At 46.4% G+C, this 18,886-nt stretch overlaps 1 protein-coding gene across 2 annotated transcripts in view; it reads left to right on the forward strand.

The window, feature by feature from the left end:
• The window catches only part of WDR11 (WD repeat domain 11), a 53,247-nt gene that overhangs the window by 23,244 nt on the left and 11,117 nt on the right, over positions 1–18,886 (forward strand). For both annotated transcript variants that reach the window (XM_028512118.2, XM_036027397.1), the window contains exons 12-19: positions 332–438; positions 1,883–1,958; positions 7,194–7,302; positions 9,205–9,329; positions 10,252–10,399; positions 14,688–14,794; positions 15,140–15,254; positions 15,536–15,707. In XM_028512118.2, the coding sequence (XP_028367919.1) occupies positions 332–438; positions 1,883–1,958; positions 7,194–7,302; positions 9,205–9,329; positions 10,252–10,399; positions 14,688–14,794; positions 15,140–15,254; positions 15,536–15,707 (959 nt within the window). The remainder of the gene's footprint in view (positions 1–331; positions 439–1,882; positions 1,959–7,193; positions 7,303–9,204; positions 9,330–10,251; positions 10,400–14,687; positions 14,795–15,139; positions 15,255–15,535; positions 15,708–18,886) is intronic.

Here is an 18,886-nt window from a genome sequence, read left to right on the forward strand (position 1 = left end):
CTTAGAATATTTCTATACCACTTGGTTGTAAGCAGTGGAATTCTCAGAAACTGCTATGATGCCACCCTCTCTTTCGCCACATTTTAAGTTGTTTGATGCTGTTGTGAATACTGATAACTAAACTGTCTTGTCATTGTTTGGAGGTAAAGTTGGAGATAAACTAGAAATAGTTTAGTTCATGTATGTTGCAAATATATGGCAATGTACTCTCAAATAAAAGGTCATGTTAATATTACTTAACTGGTGTGTTTAGGTCTTAGGGAAAACTCAGCGTTCAAATACATTTTTCAAACTGAAAAGGTGCTCATCTTTGTTTAATTTCTCCCTATAGGGGCATCGAATGGACAAGCTTGACGGGCTTCCTGTCTTTCGCCACCTCAACGCCGAACAACGTGGGGTTGGTGAGGAATGAACTCCAGCTGGTCCATCTCCCAACAGGTGCGTGTGTTTGGGCGATCGAAGGATTCATCTAGTCTGTCGCATTGATCAGAGACGTTGTCACTTGTAAACACGTCCTACTTTCACCTTGGAGGGTTTGTTCTTGTGCTCTGTTTCTGTGCTTACGTCTTGTTGTGCATCAGCTGTCCTGGGAAAGGCTCACCCTCGTTTGTATGCAAATGTGCTAGCACGGGTGTGTGGTGAGTGGAGCACCATCGGCCTGGACAGCCAGGTTCCTAAGTAAACACGGTAGCAGGTCTTCCTCCACGTGCATTGTTGTGGGTACCTGAAGTACGGTTTTAAAGTAAACCTTCGTGGTTCAACTTTAGGAGATTCTGTTTCAAGATACTGACTTTGTAGGGAACCCTTAAGAAACTTACAGGTAAGGGTTATTTTTAAGTGCTCAAATTTAAAACTGTTGATAGTCTCTGGGTGACTGAATAGGGAAAGTTAACTTGGGAGTTTAAAGATGTTACAGTAGGAAACTTCCAGTAAAGGTAACTTGCTCAGAACTGTTAAAAACTGACAACCCAAAGAGTTTTGAAATGAAAAACTTGAAAATAGAATAAGGCAAAGAGTTCAAATTATGTTATAGCACATGCATTAACTTCAAATAAAAAAATTTTTTTTACAAAATTATGGTTTCTTTAAAATGGTGTAGCCATATGAGTTTATGTAGATGTTTTAACCAATAAGGGGTGTGTGTGTGTGTGTGTGTGTGTGTGTAATAAATCAAATATATTGTTGCTTCTTTATATTCTCAATATGTATCTATAAGACATAATTAAGAACAACTACCATGCTTATCGAAGTATGTTACAGACCAGGGTTGCCCTAGTTCCACTGGACGTGACCTCTGTCCCAGATTCCCCATATGCCCGCACACCGGCCTGTCTGGTTGCAGGGTAGCCCAGGGATGAGATGCTGCCCTCTAGAGTCGTTCACGAAAAGAACCAAACAAAAAAAAAACCCTGTTTATTTTTTTTTTTAGCAGCTGAAGCTCAGGACTTTTAGATAAATCTGTTTTTCACAGTCCATTTTGGAGGCACAAATGTCTAAGTAATGGTTACTGACTTTTCAAAGTGTGACGGGAATTCATAGACTTCAGGCTTTACTAGCTGTGTGTCTTATGGAGGGCGGCGGAGTAGCAGAGTGAGGCAGGAGGTGACGTGGGGTGCGGTGAGTGACAGCAGTGGGCTCCGTATGACGGCAAGTAACGTAGATAACAAGTAGATACTTGAATACAAGTAATATATTATTGTTCTGTAACTTGTGATACTTTGGAGAATACTTTCTGAGGTTTGGTTATTAGAAACGGAAGCCAGCAAGAATGAATGGGAGAGTGAAGAGCTGGCACTGATCCCATCACGTTGGTGAAGCTTCTTGTTTCTTACGTGGTCTGCGTGCTGTTTTTTCACGTTTCCTTTAATGTTTGCAATTGAAGGGAGGAGCATTGCCTTTCGAGGTGAACGAGGCAACGATGAATCACCCATCGAAATGATTAAAGTATCTCATCTGAAGTAAGTGTCAACCTAAAAAAAATCCGTGGTTGTTATCACAGTGGAATCTCTAGATTTCTTTTTTCATCTGTAAGAGAGTGAGAATATGCTAAAGTCCAAATAGGATTTCTCAGTGTTAACAAATGGTGATACGCAGCCATGTCAAAGAAAATAATTTGCCCTGACCGGTGTGGCTCACTTGATTGAGCCTTGTCCTGAAAAGTGAAAGGTCCCTGGTTTGATTCACAGTCAGGGCACACGCCTGGGCTGTGGGCCAGGTACCCCAGTTGGGGGGCGCGGGGGGTAGCTGGTTGATGTTTCTCTCCCTCTCTTTCTCCCTCCCTCCCCCTTTCTCTAAAAATAAATGAAGTATTTTTTTAAAAAAGAAGAGAATTTGATCATAAAATTAAGTTCCTATCTCTTAATTTTCTACTTCTACAAAGATGAGGCCACTTTTGTATGGGTCTTATCTCATTAGATTGGTAAAACCAGTAACCCTGTTCTGTTCTGTAGCTTATTGACGTAAATCCTGTCACCCGCTAAGAAAATGCTATTTGTTAAATGATGAAATTCTCAGATACTTCCACCTAGGATGGGTTTATAAAGTGAAAGCATTTGTTTTATTGATTTATAATTAATGCTGAGTGTAAGTGCAGAAAGTTTCTGAGGTTTGTTCCAAGGGAATATACATGTAAGACAGGATTATTAAAAATAAAGACTAAATGAAAACCAATCAGAAGATCAAAGAAAGAAGTAGTAAGCTCTCTAAAATAGTTTCCAAATTACTTTCTCTAGGATCCTTGCATTTCCATAGAAAATACAGTTTATCAGTTCAGCCAGGAAAGCTCCCCGTGGGGTTACGTTGAGTCTGTAGGTCGCTGTCGGGAAGAACTGACATCCTAAGTTCTGTGGTTCATGAAAACAGTGTATCTGTCTACTTAGGTCTTCTTTAATTTCTTTCAAAAACCCTTTGTAGTTTTCAGTGTATAGGTTTTACAAAATCATTTGTTAATTTTTTTCTATAATGCTATTATAAATGGTATTTTTCCTTCTTCACTTCAATTTTCAATTATTCATTACTTCGATACTGAAATAATTAATTTATTGATAATTACTTGTGACCACGCTAAACTTAATTCTAGTAATTATTATTGATTCCTTAGAATTTTCTATGTAGAAAATTTTCCAGTTGTGTTGCTTGCCAGTAAAGACACATCTTTGTCTTTTTCGGGGCGGGGTAGGGGGGCTCCAGTAGGCCTTTCCCCTCGCTTTCCCATACTGACTAGGCCCTCCAGTGCAGCGTTGAGCAGGAGCGATGAGAACTGCTGTCTTTGCTCTGTTCCTGGATCTTATGGAGAAAATATTCAGTCTTTCAACATTAAACGTAATGCTAACTATAGGGTTTTTTGTAGATGCCCTTTATTAAATTAAGGAAATTTTCTATTTTTAGTTGACTGAAATTTTGTGTGCTTGAATAGACATTGAATTTTGGCAGATTCTTTTTCTGTCATTGTTGTGCTTATTTATTCATTTTTATTGTTGTTCAAGTACAGTTGTCTCCATTTCCCCCACCACTCTCTCCACCCCACCCACCCCTACTTCCCACCCTGGATCCGACCCACCTTTGGCTTTGTCCCTGTGTCCTTTATACATGTTCCTTGATGACCCTTCCCCTTTTCCCCCCATTATCCCTTCCCCCTCTGGTTACTGTCAGTTTGTTCTTTATTTCAATGTCTCTGGTTTTATTTTGCTCGCTTGTTTGTTTTGTTGATTAGTTTCTACTTACAGGTAAAATCATATGGTATTTGTCTTCTACTGCCGGGCTTGTTTCACTTAGCATAATGCTCTCCAGCTCCATCTGTGCTGTCACGAAGGGTAGGAGCTCCTTCTTTCTTTCTGCTGCATAGAATTCCACTGTGTAAATGTACCATGATTTTTTGATCCACTCATTTACTGATGGGCACCTAAGTTGCTTCCAGCACTTGGCCATTGTAAATTGTGCTGCTGTGAACATCGGGGTGCAGAAGTTCTTTTGGTATTTCAGGACTCTTAGGGTATAGTCCCAGCAGTGGAATTGCTGGGGCAGAAGGCAAGTTTTAGTTTTTAGTTTTCTAAGAAAATTCCATACTATTTTGCACAGGGGCTGCACCGGTCTGCATTCCCAACAGTGCCCTAGGGCTCCCTTTCTCCACACCCTCACCAGCACGTTTGTTTGTTGGTTTGTTTATGATGGCCATTCAGACCAGTGAATTTTGGCAGATTCTTCTATGCATTTATGGTCATCATCGTATGGTGTTTTTGTTTTATTCTTTAAGTCGGGTGATACGGTCAATTCATCGATTGATTTTTTTCTTCAAGTGATAAACCACCTATATACTCCTGGGATAAACTCCACTTGGACACAATGTATTACTGGATTTGATTTGCTAATATTTTATTAAAGATTTTTGCATCTGTGTTCATGAAGGATATTGGTCTAGCTTTGTGTAATATTCTTGTCTGGTTTTAGAAGGAGGGATTATTGACCTTGAAATGCATTGTGAAGTATTTGCTCATCTTCTTTTTCCTGCACGAGTTTGTGTAAAATTGACAATCATTTCTTTCTTAATTAGGAAATTCACCAGGGAACCCATCTGGTCCTAGAATTTTCTTTGTGGAAAAGTTTTTAAGTATAAATTTGGTTTTTTTCATGGATATTGAGCTCTTTGGGTTAGATATACCCTGAAGAGCTCTATTATTTATGAAATAAATTTAATATAATTTAACTATAAAATTTTTTCAGTGAGCTTAGTAGTTGGTGTCTTTCAAGTAATCTGTTCACTTCATTGAAGTTGTTGAATTCATAGATATAAACTTGTTCATAATATTCTCTTATTCTTTTCATGTCTGTAACCTGACCAATGTTGTTTTCATTCCTGTTATCAATAAATTGTGTTGATCAATTTTATCAACCTTTTCAAAGGAACCCCTTTGGTTTCTTTTTTCTGTGATTTTCTATTTCCTGTTTCATTGACTGCAGTGCTTATCTTTGGTTTCCTCTTGTTTACCTTGGATTTAATGCATTCTTGTTTCTCTTAAGGTGGAACCTTAGATGGTTGAATTAAGGTTTTTCTGTAAAGAAAGGTTTAATATGAGAATTTAATGCTGTAGTAAGCACTATTTTTCCTGTACCCTACATTTTTTTTATATGGTGAGTTTTAATTTACTATATAATACTTTTAAATTTCCATAGAATTTTATAGATACATTGTTTAAGTTCAGCATATTAGGAGGTTTTCCAGATATTTTCCTCTTACTTTCTAGTTCCCGTGAGCATCCAAGAGTATATTTTATATTACGTCAGTCCTTTTAAATTCCATGTAATTGTTACGTGGCCCAGAATGTGTGGTGTATCTTAATGAATGTCCCATGTGCACTTAAAAAGGTTGTGTGTTCTCCTGTTGTTGATTAGAATATTCTGTAAATGCTGGTTCGCTGTGGTTTATAGTTCTCTTTACTGATTTTCTATCTGCTTTCCTATCTGTTACTAAAAGATAAATGAGTGTTGACATTTTGAACTTTGTGGATATATTTGTCTTTTGAAGATCTCAAGTTCTTTGGGTACTTTAAAGGTCTGTTATTAGGTACATAGTATTTAGTCCTGTTATATCCTTTTGATTAGTTGATTTATTGATCATTGTGAAATGATCATTACCTCTTTTTTTTTTTGGTAACATTCTTTGTTCAGAAGTCAGTCTGATTCATCTGTTAAGTAAAGCCACTCGAGCTTTCTGTAGGTTAGTGTTTACATGGTGTATCTTTTCCAGCCTTTTACTTGTAACTTACCTGCATGTTTTTACTTAAAATTAATTTCTTGTAGGCAGCATATAATTGGGGCTTATTTTTCTATTTGTTCTGACAATCTCTCTTTCTAATTGCAGTATTTAAATTACTTATATTAATAAAATTATCAGTGTGGTTTATGCTAGTTTTTTTTCATTTTAAATGAAATAATGTAGTTTTCATTTATTAGGCTTAATTTCTAATATGCAAAATATCAGTTGTTATAATCCACATAAACAAAATTCTTTGCAGGAGGTCCACAATGATTTTTTAAATGCAAAGGAGCCCTGAGACTTAAAAAATTGAGAATTGCTCAAACTTTTTGGATTCTGGTCTTTTCTATTCCAGTCAGTCTTGCCTGCTAAATTAATAAGTCTAGAACAGCTGATCACATTATCCCCCTGCTGTAAAACCTTTAGAGCTCCCCTGTTCTCTGCAGCAGTAATTTCTGCACACCCTAGCCTGGCATCTCAGGGTGTTCTAGATCTTCTGTGAATTGATCCAGAATTCTCATCTCAGTCCTTGTTCTCACGCTGGTTGCTCTCACTCGGCATTTCAGATGGTGTGTGCCCCCCCCCGCCCCGCCCACCAAACACCCTGTGTCCTTTCCTGTCTTCTGCCATTTGTCATATTTGTAACTGCCTAGAATGCCATTTTCCTGTTTTCAAAATAAATCTCCTATAATGAATCTTTATAGCATGTACCAGATTCTGTCTGATATTGGTTATTTACACACAAGCTTTTAGATGCCTTTATATCACTTATAATAAAAATGTAGCATTGCATTCAGGTAATCCATCATGACTTACACAATTCTTTCATGTGCGTTGTCCCTTTTATTTTTCTCCTTATTGCATCCAGTGAGGTGGGTAAGATAGATTTTACCACCATTTTAAAGATCAATAGCATGAAATTTGAAAAGGTCACATGGTTTGTCTGAGGCCAATAATTATCGAGCGGCAGACTTGGTCCTGAGCAGGAGGACCAAGGTCCTTTGATCCACTGAGTACCAGGATCTTCCTGCGGTCACATGTTCTTAACATCAGCGTGGTGGAGAGTTTACATAATTTTTCACTTCACTTTTACCCTCCCCTGCATGCGACCCATCGAGGTAGGTGGAGGTAATTCTCCTGCCCCGAATGGGAAGACAGCCTCGGGAGGGAACTGTAATTTGTGGCACTGGGATGCGAACTCATGCCGTTTCTGATCCTTCCGGGCTGGGCTTCTCGCCTGTGTGTGGCTGGAGGCTCTCCAAGGTCGTCTGAGAGCTTTGCCTTCTTAGGACTGTTGGCCACGAGGGCTGCGTGATAGTTCAACTTGTCTTTGTTTACAGTGTGTCCCCTGAGGCGTTTGACTTGCTGAACTTTTTACTTGCACTACGTATGGTGGAAATTTTGCACAGAGGGGCTTATTTAGTCATTTTGTTTATTCTAGGCAGTATTTGGCAGTCGTGTTCAAAGATAAACCCCTGGAGTTGTGGGATGTTAGGACTTGTACCATTCTCAGAGAAATGTCCAAGAACTTCCCTGGAATCACTGCTTTGGTAAGTTACAATTTAAAAAGTAAACGGTGTAGTTGTATGTATACATAGTGAACGTGTTTCTTTACCTTGAATTGAAATCACTACTGCCGTGTATTTTCTTACTGAAAATGTGTGTTCAGAGAAGATGATCTAACTAGATGGAGATAACTCTTATTCTTGGATGTGTTGAGCTAATACTGCAGGAGTGCAGTTCCAGTTATTTAGATGTTTTGAGGAATGTGATAAACATACTCTTAAATGTTTATTTAAGACTAAAGGTCATAATAGCTAAGTCAACCTTGAAAACAAGAAGAGTAAAGTGGGAGATGGGGGTTGGGTCCGTTCTGCCTGAGGAGTACAATCAATGAAACCAGAGAAATGAAAACAATGTCGTACTGACCCAAGAACAGGAAATGAAGCAGTGTCATGAAGAGCTCGTTAACAGACCCCTGAATATTGGGGTAGTTAATACACAGTGGAGGAGCACGTGTATCCTTCACTGGGGTGGGGTGGGGAGGGCTGTTGTGTGAGGTAGTATTGGGAAAACTCTTGCCTTGCAGAGAAAAATACTGGATCTCTACATAATGTACTCAGAGGTGGGCTCCACAGGATTAAAGACCTAAATGTAAAAAAATAAAGCTATAAACTTACGTAATCAAATGTAGGAGAATATTTGTGTTGTAGGGGCAGGAAAGGATATCAGAAAATCAACCCAAAAGGCAAAAAAAAAAAATTAATGTTTAATTAGGTCAAGATTGGTGCTTTCTTTCCAACGAGGGACACCAGTGTCAAAGTTGAATATGCAAGAGAAGTTGGAGATAGAAATTTTCCCATACCCAAGACGGACAGGGGACTGACTGAGCCCTCTAGGGGACTGGCACTGTGGGAAGCCCTGCACGTGAATCGTGGAAAGACAGGAACCCAGATGGGCCATGCATGTGATCAGTTAGTGGATGCCAGGGAACCCTGACAGGCCAACCAGCAGATGGAGCTATGTCCAGCTCATCAGTCTGTAGAGGTGTGCGATGTGAAATAAGCATGATGTGTCATTTAGACTAACAGGAGTTGGAGGGCCAGCCATATAGCAGCAGATGTGGGGGTCGTGTGGGCGGTAGGAACCCTTGTGCACAGCCGGCGGGAGGGTGGACCAGGGAGGCCGTGCGGACAGCTCCTGGGCAAACACGGCCCCCGCTGTGCTGCAGCCTTCAGCCCCTGGCCGGGAGGGGACTTCCGTCAGGGTGCTGGCTGCAGTGTCCTTTGTCGTGAGGGGAGTTTGGAGGCGATCTGGGTGTCCCTTGCTGAGAGGGCAGACAGGAAATTGGTGGGTGCACGTGTGGAATGTGACATCACGCGTGGAAACAGAGGAGATGGGACTTAGACACTCTGTGCGGAGCGAAGAGAGCCCGAAACAGATGCAACAGACCACACAGTGCCGTTTGTGCAAGTTACCAACACGTGCGTGTAAAATAAGTGCACGGTAAGGATGCGCACATCCGAGAGCGTGGCAGATTACGTGCATTGAAGTCGGTGGGCATGTAAAGGAATCGATAGATGAAGTGAGAGGTTTGAGGTGGACCTGCGGGTGACAGTGGCAGTGACTGCAGAACATGATCATCTCGCCCTGTGCCCTGGGGGGTAGGGGGAGGGATAGGAGATGCCATCACTGAACGTGTTATTTTCATTTTGTAAGTACCAGAATGTTAGACTTTTTGGAAATTTGCCATTAAACTCTTCTACCTTAAGCTCTAACTGAAATGTATTCATTCAGCCTTTCCATGAACATAAATTCTAAGAACAAATGGTAAATTCATGTATGTTAATAGTAAGTGAATCTGAGCAATGGCAAGTATGCCCAGATGTTCTAGAAGGGTTCTGGACCGAAGGAAACGGGCGCTCCTAGGTGTGTCTGTCTTCGCCTCCCAGGAGTGGTCGCCGTCTCACAACCTGAAGAGCCTGCGAAAGAAGCAGCTGGCCACCCGAGAGGCCATGGCCCGCCAGACCGTGGTCTCGGACGCCGAGCTGAGCATCGCCGAGTCGTCCGTGATCAGGTGCGGTGCGCCCTCTCCTGCCGCCTCATGTGCTCTGCCCATGTGGTGGCTGGGAGCTTGACAGGCGTCACCGAAGGCGTCCCTAGAAGCAGGTGGCACTCTGGTTTTGAATATACTGTGGTATGTTCGTGCACACCCGGATTACTGAAGAGCTCGTTTAACTGTCGAGTTGCTCAGTGCAGCCAGCACTCATGCCAGCGGTCTCCAGCCGGTGGGCCGCAGGGGTTTCTAAGGCGTGTGATGCCTGGCTGTAGTCAGGGACTCCTTTCCTTTAGACCGTCGGATAAAGCAGTGACAACAGCCAACACACCAGCAGCCCTATGGTGTGCATGAATCAACACTGTACCTATTTCTTTCGACACATCGGCAAAAAATGTCAAATATTTTTTGATGTGCTGCACAATTTTAGTAACTAGTTTCTATGTGCCATGAGATGAAAAGGTTGAAAACCACTGACTTACACAGTGACAGCCATTAGTGAAATGATCGCTCTGTTTCATAAACTTGAGCTTCTGAAGTTCAAAGAGACGTAACGTTGAATGTACAGAGAGAGCATGTTGTCACTTACGTACACCAAAGAAAATATATTGAGAATTCTAAATTTACGTACTGTCCCCACCCCCACCAATTTTACAAATAAAAGCCGTCATCTGGGAGAACGGCGGCGAAGGCAGGGCCTCCCTTCCGCCAAGGAGGGAGAGAGTGCAGCCCAGAGCACCGGGTTCCCCCGGGCGGGGCGGGGCGGGGCGGGGTGGGTGTGTGCCCGTGGGCGGTTTGGCAGTGACTGGTGTTTTCCTCTTACTCGCTTCAGCCTTGTTTTTATGGTTTTGGACCTCTCGGTAATGGCTCTGTGTTTTGGGTGAGTTGACGGTGGGTGTCGTTCCAGGGAAACGAAGTGTTTCTGTCTTGTTCCCCCCCGAAGCCTGCTGCAGGAAGCGGAGAGCAAAGCAGAGCTCAGCCAGAACATCTCCGCGCGCGAGCACTTCGTGTTCACCGACGGCGACGGCCAGGTGTACCACTTCACCGTGGAGGGCACCTCCGTGCGGGACAGCGCCCGGATCCCGCCCGACGTGAGTCCGCCCCGGGCCGCCTGGCCGTCGGGGTTCCTGTCAGAGGTGGTGCTGGCTCCGTTTCCAGGGGAGCCACGCTGGAGCTGGAAAGCTGCCTCAGGAAAGTCTACTGTGAACAGATAGACCTTGGCGTCCAACGAGGCAGCGTCACTGGTGGAACGTGCTCCATGCTGCCGCGGCGCTGCAACCGCGTCCGCTGAGAACTGACCGGGTGCTGCTCCCTTTTGTCCCCGTGGCAACCCACGAGGGGCGTTTGCCTTTTTTCTATGAGAAAACCGAGGCCCCCCCCGGCTTCGTGACATGGCGGCTTTAAACGCAGGTGTCTCTGAGACTCCAGATCTGCCCCCTCCCCATTCCAGCATCGCCCTGAAGGGTCTGGTTTACAGCCTGGAGTCACCTGTGGATAATAGTGACCAGGTTGTGGGTGTGGTAGCGTCATTAACCTTCACCGATTCATGTTCGTCCTCCTCATGGCCTTGTGGAGCCCTCTGCCTCAGGTTTCGTAGTGACCAGTTTGTGTCACCGTGTACCTCGCAGGCGGTTTTTAATGGATAGATTAAGGAAATTTTTGTTAACTAATGTTGCCATAGTGGTTAAGTGGAGGCAGGAGATGGTTTCTTAGGAGATATGTATATATTTTAAATTGCCGTCAAAAATGGCACATTTCCGTCGCGTGCCGGCCCCCATGTTTTACACGAGGCCGGGGGTCGCATGAGGTTGAGTCAGGATGTTGGCTGGGCTGGGCGGGGTTGGGGGGTCATCGCTATGGCGCTCACGTACGTGGCCGGTGCACTTGAACGCTGACCTCAGGCCCTCCTCACGGGACCTCTCCATGGGACTGTCCCGGTGTCCCCACCACCCTGCAGCTGGCCTCATCCGGGGTGGGCAGGTCAAGACGGAGTGCAGGGCAAGCTGCACTGTCTTTCAGGACCTAGTTTTAGAAGTCACTCTCCGCCATCTGCACAGCGTGCTGCCAGTTCGCAGGCCGCCTGTGCGCTGTGGCGGCGACTACCAGGGGACACGGCGAGGGCAGCACACGGGGCCTCTCAGGGCGGCTCCGCACCCTCCTGATGGACAGGTGCGGGAGAGTGAGAGGCGTGCGCACTGCCTTCACTCCCAAAAACAGAAGCTGACCCGAGAACGTGCTCCTCGCACTGCAGCTCCCTTTACACGGCTGGGTGGGACAAGTCCGGCCCGAGACGTCGTCCGTCCGTTGTGAGCCATCGCTAGCGTTGCCGAAATTCCCACTGGTTTGAAAGGCTGAAAATGAATAATGCGGGTGTGGAAGGCTGCCATCAGTGATGATCGTCAGTCTCGGGGAAGAACCTCACCCTGTCAGCACGTGGACAAGGAGGCTCTGCTGAAGGGTGCGGACGGAGTGGCCGCGTGGCGGTGCTGCCCTCGGGAAAGTCAGCTTCCCTTCTCATGTGCAGAGCCGCCCCTTCGGGACCCAGCGGGCCCGTCGGGCTCCTCCAGTGCCGCCTGGAACAGCTCGGTCCCTGTTCTTGTCGCTTCCCACTGGAGACCGGAGTGGAGACACAGTCCAGTGCCTTGTGAGGTGCCTGTCCCCCCACTCACCTCCCAGAGAGTTGAATGTTTTTGGACGTTGACACAAGTTTCCCTCTTTGCGAGGGCAGCTGCAGGATGATAGTTGTGCCGTGGAGCTTTTCAAGTTCTGTCCCTTTTTGTGGAGGTCTGACGTCAGGGTCAGCGAGTCTGTGCCGCCTGCCCGGCCCTCTTATTCCGCAGCCGAAGCCCACGTCTGCAGACGGTGGCCAGCCTAGGGAGGATAAGGAGGCGGCCTCCGGTGAAGTTAGTGCGCGTTCTAGAGTGGATGGTTTTAGAGAAGAAGGGGCTTGAGCGTCTACTGAGTAATACGAGAGACGTTGCTTGTGGATTGTTATTTTTATTTCCCTTGTTAAAGTATTTTCTAGGAGCCCTGGCTGGCATAGCTCAGTGAATTGAGCGCGGGCTGTGAACCAAAGCATCTCAGGTTTGATTCCCAGTCAGGGTACATGCCTGGGTTGCAGGCCACGACCCCCAGCAACTGCACATTGATGTCTGTCTGTCTCTCTCTCTCTCTTTCTCCCTCCCTTCCCTCTCTAAAAATAAATAAATAAAATATTTAAAAATATATATATATTTTCTAGGAATTATAATGTAGAATTTAGGCAGTAGTTTTGTTTGCTTATTTTTAATCCATTATTTATGTTACCTTCCTCTCAGATGTAAACTATTGACCATTTGTTTGGAGCTGACACTTTCCCTTCGGATTCTGGCCTCGTGACTTACACAGTTAGTTATACTGTAGCTACACAGTATATAAATCTATCTGCAGTATACAGAACTGTGTAGGAAGAAGAGGAAGGCGTGGGGTGGTTTACATCATGTTCCCATGGAGAGTCTCCAGTTGACGGCCTTTACTCAGGAAACCGGAGCAGGGGGCCAGCGTGACTGCCCCTGCTCTGCCGCCAGCCTCAGTTCCGATGCTTCAGACACCCTAGTTCACATGCGAGCAGCACGTCAGTGTCAGCTCATCTTACATCAGTGACTGTGGTTCCTTGGAGCCACAAAGCATTTGTCATTCTAAGCTGATAGTTAGCACTGATTTCTGGGTAAATTTAAACTCTAATATTATGATTTTTTTAGAAATTTGAAAGTAAGTTTATAAGATGTGGCCCTGGCTGGTGTGGCTCAGTGGATTGAGTGCCAGCCCGCTAACCAGTTGCCGGTTTGATTCCCAGTCAGGGCACATGCCTGGGTTGTGGGCCAGGTCCCCAGTAGGGGGTGCATAAGAGGCAAGAGGCACATTGATGTTTCTCTCTCTCCTTCTCCCTTCCCTGCTCTCTAAAAATAAATAAATCTTAAAAAAAAATAAAATGTGGAAGTGTTCAAGACTAATATATTTAAAGGCAAATTCTTAATATATTTAAAGGCAAATTCTTAATTAAACATTTTCTCTTTTTATATCTCTTACTTGTCTTTAAGGTATTTCTTTCTGAAAAGACATCTGTTCCGTGTTAATATGGTCAGGAGAACAGAAATAAGATCTTGGAGTGTTGCGTCATAGTATACAGAATTCTGTTTATTTAACATTCTTTTTATTACTGAATCTGTTAAAATACGCAGTTTTAACCTAGTGTTTCTTGTGCTCCGTGACTGCGATTAGGTTCCCAAAGTGTCCGGTGTGTGTGCCGGGGTGTGTGCCGGTGCGTTAACGGTCTATTTGGCAGTCCTGGAGCTTGCCCGCGCCTTCCTGCGGCTGCCATGAGAATGAAATATGGGGATTTTTATACTATTCTGTAAATGCAAAAATAAGATTTTTTAATAAGTAGAGAAGTAATTGAGCAATAATACTATTTAATAGCTAACATGTATTGACTCTGTACTGTATGATAGGCATTGTTTTAAGGCCTTTACCTGTGTAATTTTATTAATGCTAATCAGAACCCCTCAGGTTTCATGAGCTTACCCTGCTTTGTTGATGATAAAATCCAGGACGCAGAAAGATGAAGTAAATGTGCCCCAAATCACACAACAAATTAAGGGGTAACGTTCGGGTTTGAGCCCAGGCTCCTCAGCGTCAGTCGCGCAGCCTCTGCACGTCCGTCACAGCCGTGGGCCCCTCTCCGCCCACCTTGAGTTCATGCCACAGCGCTGTGGCCCTAGCTTGGCGTTTCCATACGTCACCTCTTTGCAGAGTTTTCCGTGCGTTCAGATTGTGCGGTGTCCCGTGCAGAGGCACAGGGTCTCTTCGCCTCCGTTATTCCAGAAGGTGTCACTGCAGCTCTGGACCCTCAGTTTCAGTAGGGAGTGCTGCACAGCTGTTACAGAACAGCCTCGAGTTTCCCCTGGAATAGGTGTGCTTACCCTTCTGCAGCGAGAGAGCAGCTGGAGACAGGAGTGCCTTGGTAGGGGCTCTCTTTCCCTCTCTCTCTCTCTCTCTCTCTGTCTCTCTCTCTCTCTCTCTTTGTATCTCTCACTTGTCTTTAAGGCATCTCTTTCTGAAAAGACATCTGTTCTGATAAATCTTGTTCAGAGAACTTATGTGTGTCAGGCTGGAATTCCCCCGTTTCTCCATAGTTGAGACTGACGTGCCAGGCGGCTGTCGTAGTGTGCAGAGTCTGTTAGAGTGGCTTGATTGCATTCGTAATGGAGCAAAACCATTTAAACTTAAGTTTTACTAAAGTATCTTTATTATTTTCTCACAGTCATTAAGTAAAAGTGTTGCTCTGTCATGACAGGTTATAAATGGTGAAATTTATGTGTGTTTGTTGTTCTTTTCCAGGGAAGTATGGGTAGTATTACCTGCATCGCTTGGAAAGGTGATATGCTAGTTCTTGGAGATACTGATGGAAACCTAAATTTTTGGGACTTGAAAGGCAGAGTATCCAGGTATGAGTTAAGGAAGCAGTCTTGTTATTTGGTGTTTTAAAAAGTAACCTCTTAACGTGCGTCTCTTGTCACTGAGCTCGGGAGCAAGGGCCTGGGCCTCATTCCGAGCCCTGGATCACTCGTGCCTGCACGTGCCCCACACAGACAGAGGCTGGGACGTGCCCCAGCTGCTGTGAAAGGGAGGAGCCCGTGTCCGACGCAGCCCCGTTCCAGGGGGCGCAGCGGTCCCCCTTCACCAGAGCGTGTCAGGAATGGAAGTGGAAAGAGACATGGCATGTGGGTCCTGGTGACGAGAGCTTGCTCTGCTTCACGCCACTGCTCCGGTTCTTGTCTGTCCGTCCGCAGGGGGATACCTACGCACCGCAGCTGGGTGAGGAAGATCCGCTTCGCTCCCGGCAAAGGGAACCAGAAACTGATAGCGATGTACAGCGACGGAGCTGAAGTGTGGGACACGAAGGAGGTAGGCTGGGGCCTGCGTGCTCGCTGCGGGTGAGGCTGCCCCCCCTTCCGCTTCACCGGGGGAACTGTGGTGGGGGGTGGGGGGGGCTGCCCGACTTACAGTACTGCCTGCCTTCTCTGGACCTTTAAATGCACACTGCATTTCAAGGCCCCAAAGGTAGACTCCAGTTTTGAACTTGCCTTGTGCCTTTGCCATGGGCACCGTCCCTCTTTGACTACAACCCGGGAGGATGCGCGTCTTCCTCTTCTTTCTGAATCTGACGACCACGCTCACCCTTGAAGGTGCAGATGGTGAGCAGTTTAAGAAGTGGGAGGAACGTGACCTTCCGGATACTGGACGTGGACTGGTGTACGTCCGATAAAGTGATCTTGGCCTCAGACGACGGGTGCATCCGAGTCCTGGAGATGTCCATGAAGTCCGCGTGCTTCAGAATGGACGAGCAGGAGCTGACGGGTATGGACATCGGACGGCAGGTGCTTCGGAACCTGTCTTTATCTTGCATGAGGTGTTCCTTCTTGGGGAGAGAGTAGCTTCTGTCCCTTCAGTCCTGGCTTTCCCAGACCTGAGGGCCTGGGTGTTCTTGCTGCCGAGGTGCTAGGCTCCTGCAACTGCAGGTGCCAGTCACGCCCAGCTCCGTTTTGGCAAGTGCCCTTTCTCTGACCCTTTTCTGAGTGCTTTTGCAAAAGATCAGAGACGTTTACATTCATAAAGAGGGCTGACTCAGAATTTAGAGCTCATCAGGGGACACGAATCTGGGGACAAGGTGCCGCTGGCTGTTTAGTAATGAGCCTTAACACCGTCCGCAGCTGTCTGTCGTTGAGAGTTGCCCTGTGAGTTTCGGTGCCTGTCTCGTGACTTGTTAAATGGCCAGTCAGAACAGAATCAGGTGACTGTCCTATCTTAGCCTTTATGATCTGTTTAAGGTTGTTGTTTACTAGAAGGTAAAGTGTTTTAGTGAAAATAATCTCACGTGTGACTTTAAGCAAAGAATGAGAAGACCGAATGTAGCCGTTGCTCGGGTTAAAGGCAGCTCTTGTCTGATGGGATTCAGTGTCTGTGCTCGCCAGGGCACCCCTTGCACCGAGCAGTCTCCCAGCATGCCTTGAGCGCACACCCCAGGCTGTCTGGTCTGTAAAAGAACCCGTAAGAGACTTGTTTAGTCATGCATTGCAGCATAGAATCTCAGCTCTGGGGGTCGTCTGCACCTTTGTAGAGCCGACCTTGGGTGCGTTCAGAGACAGGGGTGTTTTGGAAACCTACTCTCAGCGAGGTGTTCCTGCCTGAGGCACCTGCAGGCTGCTGCCTGATGTCGCCGGGCTCCCTCCTGTCAGGTGTGCCTTTGTCTTTATCGCCGCCGCACCCCTGCCCCGGTATCTGGGCACCAGCGCTCCCTACCGCGTAGCCGTGGTGCCACCGGGGAAGCCGGACATTGAGCGTTGCGTTCACTCTCGTGTTATAAGGAAGCTGAGGTAACTTCCAGGATGATTTCTCTGTTAACTTAGTTACTGGTTCTAGGTAAGGAAGTGTGAGAATATAATCTTTGACCTTTAATATAACACTTGATTCTAAAAATCTCCAAAGCCGAGGTAGCTCATTCTTGGGTTAACGGACTACAGAACTAGAGCCCACCATTAACCCTGTTCAGTAACAGTTTAATAGTACCGCGCTGGGACCTCTACCCCGCAGCCAGATTTTAGATTGCATTTTTCTTTTAAAGTTTTCCTCATATTAAAATGATAATAATTTTTAATTGACCACTATTGGGACAGCCGTAGCCAGAAAGGGAAAAATAATTTAAGTAGTAATGGGGAAAGGTCAATAAAGTTGTGCGTACAGTGTACAAATTGAACTCAAAACTCAGAACAGCATTCGATAAATGTTAAAGAATAAAAACCAGTGGTGGTGTAAAGATGGAGTAGGAAAAAGATGTCCATGTGTTGGCCTCCAGGTATGCGCTTATTTTGTCCTGGAGAAATGTGTTTGATAGACTATGTGTCTGTTGAGGGGACTTAGAAATGTAGTTTGGACTTACTGGGGCCAGGGATAAAAGTCAAGTCACGTTAGGTCAGAGGCATCAATGCACCACATTGAACGTATTTCTTCTCCTTGATAGCAAGTGGAGAACATCACAAATGATTGATGATTCAAATCGGTTGGGTTTTTTTTTTTAAAAACAGCTTAGGTAGTCCTGTCCCTCCACACCCTCTTCATTTATGTTTGTCCAAACCACTCACCCCAGGTCAAGGGAGGGGTCAGGCACGTAGAAGATCGGAATCCCTGCTTCTGACTCGGAGAGTCCTTCTTGCCTGCTGCCTTGTTACCAGGGGCATAAATGGCATAAAAATCCTTAACCTTCTTTTCTGCAGCATCAGAAAGGGATCCAAGAGACTTCTGTAGTAACATCCCAGTTTGATGACTTTCCATGCACTTCCCGCAACGTCCACACGGTCAGCGACCTTTCCGTCTGACCCCTCCCCTGCTGTGGGCCGCTGCCCAGCACGCTGTTCCCACGTGAGCACGTGCAGACAGAAGCCTTCTAGAGCCAGGTGCCCGTGCAGACCTCCCTCCTCACCTGCCCCAGGTTCTGCGCCCTCTCTCGCAGTTTCCACTTGCGGCATGTGGGAAGTCATGGTGCGGCGTGGAGTGGGGGGGTCCAGGGGTGCTCAGGAGCTCGTGGTGTGTGGAGCGGCCTGGGTGGTGAGCAGGGTCCTGCCCAGACTGTCAGTGATGTCGCCCGTCTCCCCCCGCCCCCTCCCTGCCTGGCTGAGGCCCAGTGAGCACCGTCACCGCCACCGAAGCAGGTCCTGTCACGCCTGGACTGCCTGCCCCCCAGGACGGTTGCTGCCCCCAAGTGGTGGTGCAGTTTTTCTGCTGCGTTCTTCTCGCTCTTCAGTTCCTGGTTCCCTGCGTCACTGTCCCACAGGCAGCTGCGGCCTGTGCGTGTCTCCCTGTGCGTGTCTCCGATCGACCGGTCCGATGGCTGCGGCGGACTGGACACACTGCGTCTAAGGGAAGTAGAGAGGTGCGCCCTGCCTTTCTGTTCTCACATTCTCCCCGGTCGTTTCCGGAAGGGGGAAGGGAGCGAGCGCCTGCAGGTCCCTCCAGCTGTGCCGCCATCGAGGTGTTTTGCGCTGCCCTCTGCCCCCGAGGAGACAGGGTTGAATTTGCTTGGACGTGGGAGGTGATCGAGTTTACTTTCGGCTTGTGTCCATGGGCTGCTGTCAGCACTGTTTTGCTCTGGACAGACAGCACACTCGTTTTTAAAAATAGGGCGTTTCCTCCCGTTCGCTCCGACTTCGTAGGTGTCGTCTCGCCCGCCCTGTGTGAACACCCCGCAGTGCCACTTTCCTCTGGAAAGAGCCCCATGTCGTTTCGTTTGTCCGTTGACTGAGAAGCTCCCGCGGAGTTTCCACGTCGGGGTGGAGACACTCCCTGAACCAGTCCCTGTTTAATTTGTGGTGTTCATTTTTTGTTCCCCGATATTGACTCTTTCCAAACATTCTGTGACTTGAGGCCAGCAGCCACCACTGTTGGGAAGCCAAAGGGGCCGACTGGGAGATCTGGGAGTCACTGGGTCGCCACCTCGAGGGACGGACAGGAGGAGCTCTGAGTGAGCCGAGCCCTCGTCCCTC

The sequence above is a fragment of the Phyllostomus discolor genome, chromosome 5, assembly GCF_004126475.2.
Source record: "Phyllostomus discolor isolate MPI-MPIP mPhyDis1 chromosome 5, mPhyDis1.pri.v3, whole genome shotgun sequence".
Taxonomy (NCBI): domain Eukaryota; kingdom Metazoa; phylum Chordata; class Mammalia; order Chiroptera; family Phyllostomidae; genus Phyllostomus; species Phyllostomus discolor.